The sequence below is a fragment of the Podarcis pityusensis genome (assembly GCF_964106645.2).
Source record: "Podarcis pityusensis genome assembly, chromosome: 4".
Classification (NCBI taxonomy): domain Eukaryota; kingdom Metazoa; phylum Chordata; class Lepidosauria; order Squamata; family Lacertidae; genus Podarcis; species Podarcis pityusensis.
Window position 1 is genome coordinate 56,948,221 of NC_138027.1, and position 20,095 is coordinate 56,968,315.

The 20,095-nt window shown below is 40.7% G+C and overlaps 2 protein-coding genes and 1 long non-coding RNA gene across 12 annotated transcripts in view; 1 reads left to right on the forward strand and 2 right to left on the reverse strand.

Moving 5' to 3' along the window:
• LOC308476234 (cystathionine beta-synthase-like) overlaps positions 1 to 5,834 on the reverse strand; it is a 32,519-nt gene extending 26,685 nt beyond the window's left edge. Inside the window, exon 1 of the mRNA XM_081003764.1 lies at positions 5,815 to 5,834. Coding sequence (XP_080859890.1) covers positions 5,815 to 5,817 — 3 coding nt within the window. The 5' untranslated portion in view covers positions 5,818 to 5,834. The remainder of the gene's footprint in view (positions 1 to 5,814) is intronic.
• Positions 628 to 14,451, forward strand: LOC308476255. Its single transcript, XR_013985812.1, has 5 exons — positions 628 to 1,834; positions 10,734 to 10,871; positions 11,721 to 12,388; positions 13,243 to 13,392; positions 13,789 to 14,451. It is a non-coding gene; the product is annotated as an uncharacterized lncRNA (long non-coding RNA).
• A 1,628-nt stretch (positions 14,452 to 16,079) lies between these two features.
• The window catches only part of LOC308476233 (cystathionine beta-synthase-like), a 37,171-nt gene continuing 33,155 nt past the window's right edge, over positions 16,080 to 20,095 (reverse strand). For 8 of the 10 annotated variants that reach the window (XM_081003752.1, XM_081003758.1, XM_081003760.1 and 5 more), the window contains 3 exons: positions 19,213 to 19,297; positions 19,062 to 19,103; positions 16,080 to 17,809 (listed from right to left, as the gene is read on the reverse strand). In XM_081003752.1, the coding sequence (XP_080859878.1) occupies positions 17,700 to 17,809; positions 19,062 to 19,103; positions 19,213 to 19,297 (237 nt within the window). In that variant the 3' untranslated portion in view covers positions 16,080 to 17,699. The remainder of the gene's footprint in view (positions 17,810 to 19,061; positions 19,104 to 19,212; positions 19,298 to 20,095) is intronic. The other 2 variants (XM_081003755.1, XM_081003754.1) reach the window with 1 other exon arrangement.

Genomic DNA, 20,095 nt, shown 5'->3' on the forward strand with positions numbered 1-20,095 from the left:
ACAATGGCTTTCCCTTTGTTTCTCAGAATAAATTTATTATTATTATTATTATTATTATTATTATTATTATTATTAATACCCTGCCTATCTGGCTGGGTTTCCCCAGCCACTCTGGGTAGCTCCTAACAGAATTAAAGGCACAATAGAACATCAAACATTAAAAACTTCCTTCTAAAAGTTAGATACCAAGTTAGATACAACAAAAAAAGTTCTTTCAATAAAGCAATTCCATTCCATTCTTCACATCTGTTACCTTTAGAAAGGTAACCTGTTACCTTTAAATCTAACTTCTAAAAGTTAGATACGACAAAACTCGCGGAACGAATTAATTTCGTCTTGCGAGGCACCACTGTACTTTAGGGAACAAAGTGAGTATTCATATACCAAGGTTATCTGAGGGAGCCTTGCTCCAAATCAGGGGTCGGATTGGAGACAACGATGAGTAGGGCCTTCTGCTGTGGTGGCACCATCACTAAAGGAATCGTCTCCAAAGAACCCAGTTCAGTATTGAGGATAGTTCTAAAAAATAATTTACTATATATTTTAGAAAGTTGTTTCTGTTTATTTGCTATGCAGCTGGACACCTTCAAAGATGTCATAACAAAATTTTTCACAATGGTTCCTGAGATCAAGGAATTGGTTTTCGTCTCTGTTTGGATGCAGCTAGATGCCATTTTTAGTCAAGACGGCAGACTGAACCTTGCTAAACTTCTGATATGTTTGTTTAGGAGAGTTGCCAAACAATGTCAGGTATCTTTCAATTTATTTTAACCACTGGTTTATCCAGACAACAAGGATAGGTGAAGCCTGGCTGGGATTGCAGCTCGATTGGTGTACATTTATCTGGGAATAACTCCTTTTGAAGTGGAACTTGTTTCTGAGTAAACATGCACAGGATAGCACCAAAAGGAAAGGCGTTTACTGTTCTATATCCAAAATACGCCACATCTTTGCAAGAAGAAATTAAATTAAATAACTGCAGCAAATCAAGGCATCAGATGAACATTAACTGTGCATTGGGTAAAACCAGTCTGTGTGTTTAAATGTTGTATCAATTGTGTATTTGCCACATATCGAAAGCACGATCAGGGCATGGGAGTCACACTGCACAATGGCACAGTAAGTATGCTGGTGTTTATGACATTTGGCACTGTTCCCTGGTTTTCAAAGTGCAATACACTCCGGAACACGCACATTCTCTCTCTCAGATCCTGACCTCTCAGAACTAATGGAGTGAAAGGTGCAGCAGATACAACCCTTTGCTCTGCAGAGCAAGTCACAGGTGCACCAGCCATCAGCCTACTTTGCAATTCTCTTTGCAGATAGCATGTTATCACCAAGTACATGTTCCACCTTCCAGTTGCCTCTATTTTGGAGATTGCTCCAGTGTGCTTGGGCAATTCCTTCCTCATTCTACATAGCTGTCAGGACCAATTATGACCAGCATAGGTTGTGAAGTCTGAGCTAGCCCTCATTTAAAATTACATATCTCTCCAAGTAAAAGATACAGGTTTTTTAATCTTTCATATGTGATACAAACCAGATTCTGAGCATGTTGTTGTCAGCAAGCCCTTGGTTTAAAAGAGACAGAGCTAAAAATATCTACCCAAGACTGACTTCTTCCAATACTAGGTCTGATAACTAATGTTGACATTATATTAGTCACATTTTTTAAAGGTGTAGCAGCCAGAAACAGCTCAAGCAACCAGGAAATGGCTGAAGAGACACACCTCTCTGCAATGTGCAACGGTCAAAGGTGAGGATTACATCCAATCATTGGAAGACGTCTGGTAATTTTCCAGAGTTCTGCTATCTTATGCATGTCTACTCAAAGGTAAGCTTCCTTTAGTTGAATACTGCGTCTTCAAGGTGCCCCTTCCCTCGCCCCAGTCATAACAAAGCAGTACAAGCTCAAGAGGCAATCCTAGATTTGCACTTTGAAGGGTGCTTTTAAAATAGTTTGGAAATGGCTGTTCTCGTTTTGGATCCATCAGCTTTCTTGGTGGAAACTGGTGACTGCCTAATGTAGAAAATTAATCCTGGGGAGCTGTGAGCAAAGTCACTTATGCACAAAGCAGAGATAAACTTAAGTATTATCAGTAGCTGGCTTTCTTAACCAGAAAACTAACCACACGGGACACAAAGCAGAATGTTTGCAAACGAAGTTGTGCTGGGAGGGTTGAGAAGGCCAGAATCGTTGACCTTTATGGGGGGGGGCGAGTGAAGTATTGGGGATGGCATGATGGGGGGGGGAAGGCTTTGCTGCAGCATATATTGCTGATATATGCTCTCCACTTCCTTGAACGGTTTTGTTTCCTCTGAATGAGAGTGTTATTAATGGTGTCTGTGTGATAACCATTTTATTTACAAATATACATGCAGACCATGTTGGATGCAAAGTGACACACCTATAGGAGGCAACAAGGTTGCCAAACCTGCACCTGATGCTCAGGAAAGATCCTGCACCCTTGGGTGCATCATCTTCAACCAGCTCACAGTTCTGTGCCTGCAGTCTCTTGGCTCCTACAAATGCAAACAACAAAACTGGTTCCAAAATTATTTCTTCCCTCCCTTAAGTTTTGAAGACTGCAATCCACGTGCCCTTGCATGGCAGTAAATCTCACCAATTTGGTGAGGATTTATTCTGAGTTTACTTGTATATGATTGCACCAGAAGCGTGTGTCACCTCCTCAAATTTTGATGCTTATTTTAAAGGCAAAAGAAATTCCCAGCTATCAGGGAAATAAGTCTGGTCATTAAACATTAAACTTCTTTTGTTAGATTACATTTATTTGTTTAGTCTGGGTTTATTAGAAACTGTTAACATGCAAATGATAAAACACATACACTATAGAAACACACACACACCCAGTAAGGTCTTTTCTATTTGGTCACAACAGCTCCCACAAACTAGGGAAAAGATGGACACAAATAGTAAAAAAAACCCCAAAATTTAAATTGTGTCTTATGTAGGTAGAAGTTAAGGGTGAGTTGTGGGTCTGAAATATTTGAATATTATTGGTCTATTACCCAATCCAGGACATGTGATTTCATATAATTTGAGCCAAACTTTAAGGCATGTGCTAAATACTTTTTTAAAAACAAAAAGAACTCTGAATCAATATAAATCCTTTTTTTAAAAAAACTACCAAGAAAAATTTCTTACATTGTTCACATTGTTGCCCTTTCCCCCTTATGGGGTATCCAAGAGCCCATATAGAGTCCTTACATAGGTTCCCTATTGGTAGGAGAAAATAACAGAGGCCAACCAGAGAATATTGAGAAGCAAAGCAGCTAGTAAGCCCTCAAAATTCCTATCACAACATTGAGGGTACACTTATATAAAGAACCCTAAGCAGATGCACAACTGCTATGGTATGCTTAAGGACAAACATAGTTTGGAAGGTGAGTCAATTAATTTGTGCAAGTTTGTAATTGTTCACATTGCAATTGGTAACTAAGTACACAACTAAGTACATGGGATGCCGCAGTTTCATCGCATGCAGAAGTCTGGCAACCTATTGAACAAACTAGCCACCTATTCCCATCCAACCTGCAGTGGGTAGCCACTAGGAAAGTCTTTCACAGTCTCGCCTCTGGCAGATAGGTATGGGCAAATCTGTCCATTTCTGATTCCCGCCGTTTCTCACTATTTCTCATTTTAAGTTCAATTCTCCACATTTCCACATCAGCTTGTAATTCTTTTTGTAATACAAAAACTCCTTATAAAAATTTATCAGGCTTGTAGTGTGAATTTATCCTAACGTACACAAGTTTGTATGCCATTTCCCCTAATACGCTCATTTTTGCAAAACAATTTTTCCTAATATAATGAATTATTGCATGCTTTCGTCACTAATATGTGCATTTTTATGAACATTTTGCTTCAGTATGTGCATTTTTGTACACCTTATAAAAATGTAAAACTCCCCCCTCCCCCCCAAAAAGCTATTTGGAACAAGTGAAAAATATGGTAAATGTGAGGTCCTTCTCCCTTAAGGTTTTAGAAGCTGTTTCTTGTAGTGAAACAAGGCAGTGTATTAAAAAGACAAACCAAAGGGTCTTGGGACAGCTACGTGCTACATACACCACACAGTTTTCTCAGTTTTACCACTATCTTAAGATAAGTTTTGGCCTCCCTGATTATTTCTCTGAGTTATCTGTCTGGGAGACACTGCCACCTTCTACTTTCGAAGAATGCCTTCCCCATACTTACCAGAGAAGATCCACTTAATTTCCTTGTAGCACAAATTTGCTCCCAGGAAGAACTGGACAGTTTTGTACACTATATATTGTTTGTTGCTCTTTGTATACTTCCTCAATGGAAATGTTTTTGAAGTAAAATTAAATAACATTTCCTTTTTAAAATAATACATTGATACTTGATATCTGATGGCTGCCATGTTTGGGCTGAGCTACCTAAATAATTTGATAAATTTGCTTGTGGCATCTTGCAATGGCAACTATTTACAACAAACAGCCTGTCTCCCTCCAACAACTGGTTTTGTTAGCTGGTTTCTGTACAGCATGCATCCTTGTCCCATGTTTGCAATGGTTTGGTGGTTTTAAGCAACTCTTGTGTTTTCCAAAATTTGTCTATCGTCTCCTACGTTTAGATATTTAAGCTACAGAAAAGATCCATGTGCAAATAAACAATGCAATTTCTTCATAGCAAAGAATGAAATGATAAGAAATCACAAGGTGGAGGTGGTGGGAAGAGTGCTACATTATATTAACAGATATGGAAGACACTTGGAAGGCATTAGTTTAAAGATTCAAATAGTGTCACAGGAGGCCTTTGTTAATGTTTAAATAGCTTTAAAGGTAATAAACTGATTATTTAGATTATAGGGATATGCGACAACAACTCGGAGGGGCAATAATATTTCTTAATTTTCTGCAGAAATCCCCCAAGTTGTATCAAATAAAATAATAAAGAAGGGTTTAGCATAATAAAGAAGATTTGCCAAACTTTTCTAGTTTCCTCATCTAGTAGTCCTAATATGAAAATCCTGATTATTTTTCAGTAACTTGCATAAAAATGCTCATTTTGCAATCTCACCCACCTCTTTAAATGTCAGATAATCAGTAAACATCAATCAATCAAGCAAGAAAAGAAAAAAAGCCACAGACATAAGTGAATCAACACAAAGGATACTAAATCCATTAAAAGGGTGAACCTAAGCACTGAGCTATCAGAAAGAACGACTCACCTGTCAGCTTGCTTGCTGTGAGTGCCTCTTAATGCTTTTGACTGCTCAGTTATATCTGTGTCTATGATCCAGGAAGCTGATAAGCCTCCTTAGAACACTGCTCAAAGCACAATGATTGGCTCCCCTTGACCCACATCTGTTTATTCGTATTCAAAGTACAATTACACTCCAGGTAGCACTGAGCTGCAAGTGGGATATGAATATTTTTCCAGCACTCACTCTCATACCTAAGTTCAGTCAATCTTGATTGCAAGAGAACACAAAAGTTCTAGAAGAGAAAGAACCCTATCCCTGTTTGCTTGTTTCGCTCCCTGACATTGTAGAACCAGTATTATACAGTGGTACCTCGGGTTACAGACGCTTCAGGTTACAGACGCTTCAGGTTACAGACTCCACTAACCCAGAAATAGTACCTCGGGTTAAGAACTTTGCTTCAGGATGAGAACAGAAATCACGCAGTGGCGGCAGCGGGAGGCCCCATTAGCTAAAGTGGTACCTCAGGTTAAGAACAGTTTCAGGTTAAGAACGGACCTCCAGAATGAATTAAGTTCTTAGCCCGAGGTACCACTGTATTTCTAGAAAAAGAAGTGCTGGAGCTCACCATGAACACCACTCTTGTTCTCTTATAATGGCAATAGTGCCCACCTGAGAGGTGACAGAACTGAGTTCCAGATGAAAAAAAGCCTTCTGTAGAATCATCTCTGTTCAAGTGAATGTGCTTCAGATAACATGAGAAACAACCAAGACTAGCCAGTTTCTGTTAACTTTGAAAAGGTAGCTCCTTGAGAGTGGTTTCTTCCACGTAGCCTGTTTACTGCACATTCATCCTGAAGGGTTAACCCCCAAAATTGTGTAGAGGCTATACAGCATCATGGATTCAAATTGCAGGAAATGAGATTCCAATTAAACATTGGGAAGAACTTTCTGACATTGAGAACGGACTACTATGGAAGATGGTTGACTCTCGAGACTTCCGGTCGGCGCCAGCGTTAATGGCGGTCCTCTTTCCGAGCTCCGGAGGAGGACTGCTCTGCGAGTTCGGGTCTGACCCGCTACGGCAAGCGGGGGACCCCTAAAATCACAGGCGCGGAAGCCTGTGAACAAGGAGACTCGGTGGGCACCAGAAGCGCCCCCCCTTACTGCGAAAGAGCCTTTTTAAAGGCTCCGGAACGGCATCGGGAGAGCGCGGTGCTGAGAGTCGTTACCCAGCCCGCAGGGTGAAGCCGCGTCGCCATTGACGGAGAGCGCCGATTCCTTCCTGTAAATTTTGGACTGAAAAACCCGTGAGTAAGATTGGACGTCTATCTGGAACTAAAGATTTAAACCTGAAATTTGGCTGAAAACGGGGAAGGTGAAAATTAAGGAAGTCTGCCTTCCCCCGACTGCATGACAGTTAAAGCAACGGAGTTTTAAAGCTGCATCCGCAGGAAGCAATTCAGAACTGTTTAAACCTGACATTGAATATAGATTCCCCTCTAGCAAGCAGGGCAGAGGGGAGGAAAAGGGACATTAGAATCCTGCATGATCTACCTAAAGAAAAAAAAGCCTTCCGCTGTCTTAATCCACTGAAACGGACTGCCAAACAAGATATTAGGGCACTGAACTGTCTTTAGAAACTTGTGGGAAAGTTACATGGTTAAAGTTTTGCTTGATACAAAGTTTTGGGACTTTATTGCTACAGTATACTGGAGTGTGTTGAAAGAGTATCTACAGGAAAAAAGTGTTGCAGTTTATATATTCAAGCCTCCTGATATATTTGTTTTTAATTTCTTTGTTTCTCTCACTTGCTCCCTCTTCTGCTCCCTCTAGAGGGTTGAAAGTATTAGTTGCAACGGTCTAAGACAGTGGGATTTTCCATCAGGGAACTGTCTTTGTGGGAACGTCCTTGGGACATGAGTGGCCCGGCAGAAGAGATAACTACCAGAGCTAAAGCTAAACAGCAACAACTGCAACAAAAGAAAAGAGGCTCAATTTCTAGTCTAACTCCTACAGGAGCAGCTGGGCAAGAAAAAGTGACAGCTGCCTCCATGGAGTCAGTGACACAGGCATTACTTAAGATAAACCAATCTTTGGAGACTTTGACAAAGCAGAGTACAGAAAACTCACAAAAACTAACAGAACTAACAGCGAGATTGGACTTGAACACGAAAAGTGTGACATCCAATACAGAATCTATAAATAAGCTGATTGAAGAAAATTCGGCAACACGTAAAATTGCAGAGGACGCCAGAAAAATTGCTGGAGAGGCACAGGAGAAGTTAGAACCGATTGCTAAGAAGGTATATGAGCATGATGCGACCCTGTCTTTGATGGAATTACAGAGAAAGGAGAGAAACCTGAAATTAAGATCAATTCCCGAGAGTGAAGGGGACAGCCTCGTGGAGTTCCTAACACAAGCATTTGCTGACTTTTGGCAGGAGGATTTGGAGGAGGAAGAATTTAAGATAATAACAGCATTTAGATTGGGCAGGAGACAGAACAGAAAGACCCCGAGGGATTGTCTGATTACTCTCAGATCCACGGAAGAAAGAGATAAAATATTAAAACTACATTACCAAAAGGCCTTGGAAATTGAAAATTCACCTATACAAATCTTTAAAGACATCCCTAAATATATCTTGGAGGTGAGAACCTTCTATAAGGATTTGGTCTACCTGCTGAAGAAGAACAACATCCTCTTTAGGTGGGAGTTTCCACAAGGACTGTCCTTTAACTACAAGGGAAAGAAGGTGAAAATAAAGACAATCCAAGACAAAGAGAAGTTCCTGGAGAGAAATAACGAGGACTTACAATGTGGATTATAAAATTTTTGCAGACATTTTGGCAAAAAGATTTAAAAGAGTGTTGATGGAGAAGATTCACAAGGACCAAGCAGGCTTTCTCCCAAAAAGGCATTTATCAGACAATGTAAGGAATATAATAGACATTTTGGAACTACTAGAGGTGAACTTAAACACCAAAGCAGTGTTGATCTTTGTGGACGCGGAGAAAGCCTTTGACAATATTTCTTGGAGTTTTATGAAAAAGAATCTTCATGGGATGGGGGTAGGTCAAGGTTTTGAGAACGGTATGGGTGCGATATATTCTGAACAAAAAGCTAAGCTGATTGTAAATAATGTGATAACTGAGGAACTTAAGATAGAAAAAGGAACACGACAGGGGTGCCCAATTTCCCCATTGCTTTTCATTTCTGTTCTGGAGGTGTTGCTAAATATGATTAGAAATGACCAGCAGGTTAAAGGTGTACAGGTCGGAGCCAAACATTACAAGTTAAGGGCCTTTGCAGATGACTTAGTATTGACCTTACAAGAGCCAGACACTAGTATGAAAAGGGTGTTGGAGATAATTCAACAATTTGGCCAGGTAGCCGGATTTAAACTGAACAAACAGAAGACTAAAGTCTTAGAAAAAAATCTAACAGTCATGGAGAAGGAGAAATTTCAAGAAGAGACAGGTTTGACAGTGGTTAAGAAGGTGAAATACCTAGGGGTTCACTTGACATCTAAAAATTTGAACTTGTATAAAGATAATTATGAAAAGTGTTGGTCAGAAATTAAAAAAGATCTAGAAATATGGTCAAATTTGAAATTGTCAATGTTAGGCCGAATTGCAGTTATTAAGATGAATGTATTGCCTAGAATGTTATTTTTGTTTCAAACTTTGCAGATTCTTGACAAGATGGACTGTTTCAAGAGGTGGCAGAAAGACATTGCGAAATTTGTCTGGCAGGGCAAAAAGCCCAGAATAAAATTTAAAGTACTTACAGATGCAAAAGAAAGAGGGGGATTTGCCCTGCCGGACTTAAAACTGTATTATGAAGCAGCAGCGTTTTGCTGGCTGAAAGAGTGGATGCTCCTCGAGAACACAGATATCTTGGATTTAGAAGGGTTCAATAATACATGTGGTTGGCATGCATATCTATGGTATGATAAAATCAAAGTGCATAGGGCCTTTAAAAATCACATTGTCAGAAAAGTGTTATTTAATGTTTGGATAAGATATAAAGACTTGTTGGAAAACAAAACCCCTAGATGGTTGTCACCCTTGGAGGCTAAGGCATTGAAGAAACTCAATATGGAGGCCGAATGGCCAAAGTATTGGGAAATCTTGGAACAAGATGGAGACAAATTGAAATTACAGAGTCATGAGAAATTGAAACCTAAAGTACGAGACTGGCTCCATTATTATCAAATAATGGAGGTCTACAAACAAGATAGGAAAATTGGCTTCCAGGTGGAGAAATCAAAATTAGAAACTGAATTGTTAGAACCCAATACCAAGAATTTATCAAGAATGTATAATTTGCTGCTGAAATGGAATACACAAGATGAAACAGTTAAATCGGCTATGATTAAGTGGGCACAGGACATTGGTCATAACATTATGTTTGCTGACTGGGAATGGTTGTGGAACACCGGTATAAAATTTACGGCATGTAATGCCTTAAAGGAAAATATTATGAAAATGATCTATAGGTGGTACATGACCCCAGTCAAGCTAGCAAAAATTTATCATTTGCCTGATAATAAGTGTTGGAAGTGTAAAGAAACTGAAGGTACTTTCTATCATCTTTGGTGGACATGCCCGAAGATTAAGGCTTTCTGGGAAATGATATATAATGAAATGAAAAAGGTACTTAAATGTACTTTCCCGAAGAAACCAGAAGCCTTTCTCTTGGGCATTGTCGGCCAATTGGTGTCAAAGAAAGATAGAATCTTTTTTATGTATGCTACGACAGCAGCAAGAATACTCATCGCAAAGTATTGGAAGACACAAGACTTACCCACTCTGGAAGAATGGCAGATGAAAGTGATGGACTATATGACACTGGCTGAGATGACTGGCAGAATCCGCGACCAGGGGAAGGAGACGGCGAAAGAAGAATGGAAGAAATTTAAAATCTATCTTAAGGACTATTATAAACTTGATGAATGTTAGAATGTCGAGGTTTTGAGAAAGAAAGGGTTACAGCGATATAAGATTAGACTGAAGGAAAGATTAAGAAGACATATGTTTGACAGAACTATTTAGAAGCTGCTGGAAAATTTTGGACATTGGGATGCAGAAAGGGGAGGTATGGGGGAGTCCGAGAAAGAAGGTTTATGAAAAAAAGGTCATGAAACTATACGTGTTTGTATGTCTTTTTATATGTTTGTATTGTTTTAAAAATTTTGTAAAACCAATAAAAATTTATATATATATATAAAAAAAAGATGGTTGACTCTCAGTCAGTGGAGATTTTTAAAACAGATTCTGTCACAGATTCGTTAGCTGTGATACCTGCATTGTGGGGTTGGGCTAGATGACCCTTGGGATTCCTTCCAACTTTGCAGCTCTATGAGTTTATGTATAGTGGCTTGTCTCCCATGTTGTCTTTGGGTTCTGGTCCCACCAGCTGCTGCCATGTAGCCCCTCCCTTCCACCAGAATAACTGGAACCTGCAGCATACTGCGAAGATGATAAGTGTTATTGTACTTCTTCACACAGCACACCATTAAACTGTGGAACTCACTTCCACAGGAGGCAGTGATTTGCACTGACCAAGGTGACTTTAAAAGAGAGGGCTGTTGATTGCTACTATCCATTCCACTTTATGTCAGTGGAAATATGTCTAAAGAAAGTATCTAGGGTGTGGAGTTCATAGACACCTTCCAGAAGGTATTTTTATGCATAACAGTAAAAAACGTGTTGTAAGGTTATATAACCCTTATCTTTCTTTTATGTAACAAACAAGCTGTAAAATGCAAACAGCCCAGAATTGATGGGCAAGGGAGAAGCAAGATTATGCGGATATAACTACCATGTCATTTAACATTTGCAATCTCCTTGTGGTTGGGTGTGTTCCGAACTTCCACTGGCATCAAAGCTGCCAGAAAGAAAACTAACTGTTTCGTGCATTGGAGCACTCCTCCCCAACTTTAAGTCCCTCAACATTTAAGTCCCATCATCTTTGACTATTGGCCATGCTGGCTAGAGCTGATGGCGACTGTAATCCTGCAACATCTGGGTACCCAAGTCTCGGGAAGGCTGCATTATGAACAGGATGGTCGCCTCTTTCTGGCAAGCTTCTGAGGCCTTTAACAGGCAGGCAGAAACTCCTAATAGGGAATTGCTGGGGTGGCAAAGCTTCACCCATTGCATTTTGGCCTATTGTTCAAGGCACAGAGCCTCTGCCAGGAGACATGGGGACAACCTGAATTTTAAAACTTTGGTAAGGATCACCTCTCAAGAACAGAGAAGACAGAATGTAAGGCTACTTTAAGGGTGTCTGCATTAGGCCATCTAGAGCTCGTTCCTTGAAGTTTCCTTGAAAACACACACAGCCAGTTCTAACCCATTATGGGACACTGATCTTGTTTTCGTCATTGTGTGTACTGGCTTGCCTCCCAAGTAGCCTAATGAAAATTATAACCATTTTCCTTGCACAGAGAGCACTTCTCAATGTAGTCTGTTCCTCCGCCAAATAGCCTTTTTTCTAATGTCAACCTGCACTTCACTTTCTTGCAGTTCCCACCCCTGGGCTTTAGTCCCGCCCTGTGAAGCAACAAATCTTCTGCATCTTTAACAACCCTTCAGATATCAGAGAACCGCTGTCATAGTCCCCTTTGATCTTCTCTTCTCCACACTAAACATAACCAGCTCTTTCAACTGTTCCACATGGGACTTGATTTCCAGACCATTTTAGTCATCCACTTCTGGACACCTTAGTTTGTCAAAATCCTTCACAAAATACAGCACTTAGAAGTGAGAACAGTGCTTTGCATGTGGCCTGAGCCATTCAATAGAGAGTGATGCTGATAATTTAACCTAAGATAGAATAAGAAATACCACTTACCACAATTGGCATATCACCCAGAGTGTGGGAACAGTGGGCGGAAACAGACAATATACAGTAAAACTGTAGGCTGTTAGAAGGCTGCTACTCAAACACATGCAAGCTAGGGCAAGAAGATGAACAAGAAGGGCAACTTTTCATATTTGTTGTGACAATAATGCCGCCTATTTCTTTTAACAAGAATGGGAACTTTGGATACTGCCTGGAAGTTCTGTGTAGTCTCATGGCTAATAATGATCACATTTTATTCCTGTGAATTTTTGCTACCCCTTTTGCTGTCTTATTCTAGATTAGATCCAAAGAGGACGGGCTCCAAGTGGACTTTTTGCACATGCCTCAAGTAATTGCATCTTTCCTTTTGATTCTTCAAGGCTCTTAGACCATAAGCCATAAAACTACAGTTAAGGTACAGATTAGAGTCCAAGGGCACACACACAGATGCACACACACTGCTATACTCTGTGCACTTAACCACCTTGATAAGCTTTGAAGCCTATAATAATAATAATAATATTTTTTTATTTATACCCCGCCCTTCCCGGTTCAGAAAACTGGGCCCAGGGCGGCTAACAACAAATTTAAAACACATAATTGTAAAAGCAGCATAAAATACAGTACAAAAATGTGAATAACAATAAAATTCAAAGTTCAGAAATCAATTTGGGGAAAATCCATCTAATAAGCATTAGTCACCAGGGCTAGCTGGCTGAATTAGTCCTACTTGGGCCAGTGAGGAGGCCAGGGGAGAATTAGCTGTGGGGTCTCAGAGCGGGTAATCTTCATAAAAGGGGAGGGGGAGGGAAGAGAAGGGAAATAAAAGATCAGGCTGAATTCAAATTAAAGGCCAGGTGGAATAGCTCTGTCTTACAGGCCCGATGGAAGGAGGTTAAATCCTGAAGGGCCCTAGTCTCATGGGACAAAGCATTCCACCAGGTCGGAGCCATCAATGAAAAGGCCCTGGGCCCTGGTGGAGGATAGTCTGACTTCCTTAGGGGCTGGGACCTCTAAACTATGGTTATTCATGGACCTTACGGTCCTCTGTGGGGCATACAAGGAGAGGTGGTCCCGTAAATACGAGGGCCCTAAGCCACAAAGGGCTTTAAAGGTCAAAACCAGCACCTTGAATCTAACCCTTTACTCCACTGGGAGCCAGTGCAACTGGTAAAGCACTGGGTGAATATGCTCCCATGGCAGGGACCCCATGAGGAGCCTCACTGCAGCATTCTGCACCCACTGGAGTTTGTGGAACAGTTTCAAGGGCAGCCCTGCGTAGAGCAAATTACAGTAGTCAAGCCTGGAGGTGACCGTCGCATGGATCACTGTGGCCAGGTCGGGGCAGGAAAGGTAAGGGATCAACTGCTTAATGGGGCAAAGATGGAAAAATGTCACCTTAGCAAATTAATTTTGGAACTAAATGACAAGAGATCTGTTTTTATTGAACAAATAAATGTCACCTACTGGTAGGCTGATAGATAGTGTTCTGAATTTGTGGGTGCCTGATTTCTCCAATCTGTGGATTTAGCAAATGTTAGAATTTAATCGAGGTTTGGGGTGTTAAGACGGGCGCCAGACCCCTCTAATCCCTGGATCCAGCAAGTGTTAAAATCTAATCAAGCCAAGGTGGCTTCCAGTGAGGTGATACCCTGGGTAGTATACCATTAAGGGGGTTAAAAGTGTAATTGTGTTTCATTATGTTTATGATTGTGTGTGTTCTAATGCCTTTTCTAACTTGTCTGTTAGGTAATATTCTGCAAGGAAACTTTATTTTGCTGTTTGTACATCCGGGGCCAGATGTCTTGGTTGTTAGGAGTTTGTGGGTGCCAGGCCCCTCCAATCCCTGGATCCAGAAAACATTAAAATCCAATCAAGCCAAGCTAACTTCCTCTGAGGTGATAATGTGCCATTAAGGGGAATTAAGTGTCTCTGTAGGAGATGGCAAATGGGTGGGGCTCCTCCCTCAACTCCCAGATAGTGAGGACAAAAACCAGAGCTGAGGAGTGATGTGACCTAGAAGCAACGCGGCAGGCAGAGAGAGATCTCTTGGTTTGCTAATGCTGTGAACTCCTCCGTCATAGGCTCAGGTTGTATATATGCATAAATAAATTATATGTCCTAAAGACATCATAGTCTCCACTGTGCCTCACTTCTAAAAGTAAACATGAACCCTGGGTAATATTCCCACAGCATGGGGAGCTCCTTGAAGGCATCAGCTGATTTGCTAGGTGGTATGGTGGCAGAAGGAGAAGAATCCTCTCACAGGCTCTTGGGGAAATCTTGGGGGGGGGGGGCAGAATTGTGCTTCACTTTTAAAAGAATTGCGCACTTCCTCTTTTCCTCATGTAGATGAAACTTTCCCAGCAACTGTGCCACAAATATAGGTAGGTGGTTGTTGTTTTGAAAAAGCTTGCCATATTAATCATTGTGGCATTCAGTTACAAAATTTAAATATATTTTTCTCCATTAATTGCACCTCTATTGAAAGGACTCCTGGTGATTTTGGGAAAGACTTGTAATCTTTTTAAACTTTGTCTCCTCAGACAACCCAGTAATTGAGAGGTAAAGACACAGAACTATTTTTCTAAGGGGATATTTATTACTTATGAAAGTAATGCTGTGGACTGAAGTCCTCTATTTATCTACAGAACAAGTACAGCACAGAACACACTGTGCTCAACTTAACCCTATTGTTTCACCTACACGTAAATAGGGTGAATGAGGGCAGCCTCATTTTTAATCAGTCAGCTGCTGCACTGACTGATTTTAAAAAGGCACCATCTGGCCCCATCTCCATCCAACTAGACCCCATTTTCCTAAAAAGGAAAGAATAAACCAGCCATTTTTAACATCTCCGTGCACCTGAGATAGGGAGGGGGCAGAATGTAGATCAGGGTCTGCTGGTCGATACCTGGTGAATTTTCAGCAATCAGCAAAGTGTTACTGAGTCAGCTGTGTTAACAAAAGAAATAATCTAGGCTGCTCACCTAAACTACTAGGCTGCTGCAAAAGTTAATCAAGAGTGGATTTACATGTGGAAGGACCTTAAGTCCAGTACTGAAAACTAATTTCTAGGTTCAGAATGAACTCCAATGCATTATCCTATTTCATTCTGACTGCATATTTCTTAGTTATGGCTCAGGTTGGCCAATCTTCGGGTTCTAGTTTTTAAAAAAGAAGTAAAGTAGCCCTAAACAATCCTGAAGTCTGCCCACTCCTCCTGACCCACAAAACCGATTTGTGGCTGCAAGCAGTTCCAACATCCTCTACCACATTTGTGGAGATGTTCAAGAAGGAAATGCTGCATGAAGAAATTCAGCGAGAGTGCAGAGATGCTGCAGTACAACAGTTTATAAAGCCGGCCTCCTCTCTGGTTTTGTAAACATGAAGATCAAGGTCACTTTGGGAACAATTCATGGTCTGGTGTACATCCTCCTCCAAGGATGCACCATTTAACACCCACCCAAGCTGAGTGATCTGCATTAGTGCAAATACATTAGGCGCATCTGCCAAAGACAGAGGCAATACCATATGTACCTCTGTCAATCCCATCAGATTAAGGGCTCCAGGATAAATTTCTAAAGACTTGGACTAATTAAAAAAACAAAAAGAAACCCCCTCCACAGTAATGTACTCCCAACTTGGCAGACCAGACATTGCTACAACCAGTATTATAACCGCACAAGCAAGAATTAGCTTCCATTTCAGATTTCATGTATATGGGCATATGGATATTGTTTTCTGGATACCCAACCCTGCTTGTTGTTAAAGACTCCAGCACAAACCAGACGCAGGGCCTGGCTGAAGTTTGTGCCAGACTGAAAGCTGCCTCCAAAAATATGATTGGTGCCACGATCTCTTACACTGCTGCTGATCAGTTGGAGAATAGGGAGGGGATACTGGATCAATGCATCCCTGCCCCCCAACAAAGGATCACTGTGATTCACCCCCTCTGGACCCTTATGTCTGCAGTCAGAAGTACTTCAAAGACAAGAAAATTAATGATGATAACGATAATAACAAACTATGCAGTCTAGTTAGTTTGTCAGAAATGAAATAATTTTTATTTAGCTTTTTTGGAACAAAACTTTTAGAAACATATGGATTTGCCTTTTTCATAATGCTAAAATGCTAATGCTTGGTGATTACAATACTGAACAAAGTATTGGACAACGGGTATCTCATCTGCTATAAACTGGACCAAACTGAATTTACACTAAGAAAGCACCTAGAGGTAAGTTTTATATAGAAATCTGAGTTTTCTACATGAAACCAATGTTCTTATGCACACTTCACTGAATGTTTGATTGTAGCAAGAGGGTTTTCTGACATAAAACACAAGTATAGATAGAACGGCAAAAAACAAAACAAAACAAATCACAGTATCGGTATCATGCTTCTTAAAAATTTCCAGTGAAAATTAGAGGAAGTTGCAGAAGGAAAACGACATCAAGTCAATTAAACAAATTCACCTGAGTAAATGAAGAGCCAAATGTGTTTCCCGTATCCCTCATAAAGACTAAGGGGTGTGGCACTAAACACCCCCAAGCCAACCATAACACAACATTAGCTTACTCATGTGCAAAGTAGAACGAAAGCTGGCGTAAAGCAACACAATATAACAAATGTAGACATACTTCTAGCTAAGAATCATCATTAAGACTTTCCATGAAATATTAGGGCATTTGTTAAACTTTATTTGGCCTACACAGGGTGGCTATTATAGAATAATTTTGGTGTTCAATAGTCTATTAGCCAAACTGTCCAAGGTTAGGTTAATGGAAATAAAAACTCTCCATATTACACCTGGCAGAGTCAATGACCTAAAGCAATGGAGAATTTAGTGTTCTTTGATGTTGCTGCTGTACATCTGTTTACCTTATGAGCAACGTGCAGACAATAATCCAGACTGTAAATTGGCAACACAAAGAGATAATCTGCAGTGTGGCTGAAAAAAACACTGTATCCACTTACAAGTGAAAAAGCAGTGTGGAATTATTTCCTTGCCCTGCCCCATCTCCACGATTTCCCCAGAGTGCGGAAGAGGATATCAAACATCTAGTAAGGGATAACTGATGGCCTGGATGTTATTTTGTGTGTTTTCAGTACAGAAGACAGGAGCCTTGACACCTAGCAGGTTGTAATGTGAATAAGATGCCTAAGGTTGCAGCTAGGCCTCCCAAGCCTGCAACACTAGTGAGGAAGAGTTTGAAGGCACATTGCACTCATGAAAGCAGGAACGGTGTGCTTTGGGGAGAACCCCATGTGGCCACTATCAGAGACATTAACGGTTTGGTCACCCCAGCCATAATTGCTAGTTCCTCAGTTCTGGGTTCTGCAACTCAGCTGTATCATAGCAAAAGAGAACCAATCTTTGTGGAGGAGACAACCTCTCACTGAACAGCAGCGATCCTGATGACTACCATAAATTCAGTTTGGGTTACTTTTTCAGCGTGCTCCTTAACATACTGGAAGTTATGACTGCAGAACCTTGCTTACAACCCATGTGGTTCCACTAATGATGCTTGGTTTATTTGGTTAGATTTAAAAATAAAATCAAATTGAGATTGTCTTAACAAAAATGGGAAGGAAAAAAAAAAAGATACTTAAAACCCTAAAAGCTACTGAAGCAGCTGCCACCAATGTGCTTCTTGAAATTAGGTTGCCTTTCTTCGTCGTTCCTGGGCAGTCACAAAGTTGAGTAAGTCGATTGCTGTGACAACACCAAAGACCATTTGCTTTTTGCTGGATTGGCCATTGCTGTGATCTATAGAGGGGAGAAGAACACGACAAGGCATGAGTTGAGGAACCAAACCCTAACATACACAATTTTCAAACTACTACTTGTGTCTCAAGGCCTGAGTATCTTCTCTTGCACTGTATATGTTTTGGTTATTGAAAATATATGTACTTTTCCTCTATAAAACTAATTTAAAAATACAAGACCAAAAAAATCAACTGAAATTAAAGTATAGTAGGCAGATCCTAGCTTGCCATTGATATGAGGCATTCTCAAGATCAGTACAAGGGGAGAGGATGGCTTATTTAATCTGCTCCTGGTAACTGGTCCTGCCTATGCTGTTGGCACTGCAGTGTTAGCACTCAGTTAAAGTCAATATGGTATCAGTGCACCAAACAGGCATTTTTGAGGAAGCGAAAGAAGAATATGGGATTGCTACCATCTCCTAAGGGCAATTTGCCTGGCTCAATCATCTTAACCCCAACCCAATGTTCTACACAAAGAGCACTAGGCAAGGAGCATTTCATAGGTAAATGGAGCAAGGCACTGTAGCTTTTGCCTTGCATGAAGTGTATTATTTAGTTGTTGAGGCACCAGCCTTTTTGCTTGTTCCACATCATATTTTTAAAGCTTTTATGTTGATAGAGGCATAGATATCCATGTCTAACCATCCTGTTTGCTCATGTTCACTCAGAAGTAAATCCTACTAAATTCAACAGGGTAAGTAGGGTTAGGCCTCAAAGCCTGTCATCTTCTAACTAAGACCTTCAGAGCACAAACAGCAGAGGCGTCTCTAGATAGAGCCACTGTGCTCTGCCTAGTCCTAGTTCAAATGCAGGAGTTTCATAGTTGAAGTCCTCTGTCTTCTGCCTTGCACCTCAGTTAAAATAAAAATTGTGAAGGACAAAGCAGTGGAAAGCAGCAGAAGCACCACAACAGAATGTGGTGGGACCAGAATGTCTGGACCACTTTCCCCTGCCTACATTCACCAACTAAGGCACCAACAGACCACGGGCTCTGTTGGAGAAAGGCAATCCAAATTGCAAGAGGACGACTCCGGCAGGTGAGAAATTGTTGATTTTCAACTCAGGGAAGATTGCAACTAAGTTAGCAATGCAACAGCATATGAGGCTGGATTCTGCAAACACTTACTCATATCATGAGACATTGTACTCTTGGAGACGCACCAAAGAAATGGGAGGTCAGGGTATGTATGCATTGGGTACTTCCCCTGTCTAACCCAGAACTGGCATAGTGAGAATCTTAGCCTATTTCTTACCCTCATATGTGTGGAGAATATCCTGTGGCTTCTTCATGTGCCCTATATAAGACACAGAAGATTCTCACTGCCATTAACTGCTATTATATGTTATATAGCCAACGGGGAGTGTGGCAGAGACAGCAGGATTCTTGCCAGGTCTTCTACTTACACTGAATCTGTTCGTGCACCACCAGAGCAAAATGATCAATTTCCAAAATATGGGAGAGCTTCCCCAAGTTGTCCTGCAGACGAATCTGCAAATAGAAACAGACTTTAAAACCAACTGCATATAGCCTTACAAGTTTGATAGATAAGCACCCCAATCCCAGTGCTTTTCCAACAAGCTTTTGAAAGTAGTATTTGTGTCGTGATATGGCAGTTATCATATGAATCTTTATTTTTCAGTGTGTGTGTTCATGTTAAATGTTGGTGTTTTAAAGAGAAGTGGAATAAAAGGAAAAAAAATGTCTGTAGAACATGGTAATGTAAAAACCCAATGAGAGCCATGTGTTCTCTCTGCTTAAAGCACAGCAACTGCAAGTTCAGAAACACACACCTTTACTAGTGGTTTATTTTCCAATTCTGGCAATAAGAGCTGGAAGGAGGCGATTTGGGACAAAATAAGAGGTCTGAGGAAAAACTATAAAAGCCATTCAGTAGAAACAAAGTACAAGTCCATATTCCAGAACTGAATTTCCCCACAGGGATATTGCTTTTCATTCCTAGCAATATAGGCCAGCAAAACAATGAATACCCAGGCCACTTAAGTAAAGTCTAGATGGCCAAGTATTACAGGCGCTGCAGTAGCAGATATCTCACTTTGACAGGGAGTTGGACTTCAGGAGTTGTGATATAAATGCATTGCTATTGACGTGAGCTGTGGGAAAACAGAAAATACTATGGCTCAATCAATCAAAAGAAACTTGCAGAATGAAAAAGGCACTATCTAAGCTGCCTGTATTTTGTGGCCAGGATCCAAAAGGGCGCTTCCACAAGCCAGAGGAACCTTCAGCATACGAAAGCATTGCTTTACACCAGAGATGGGGAACCTG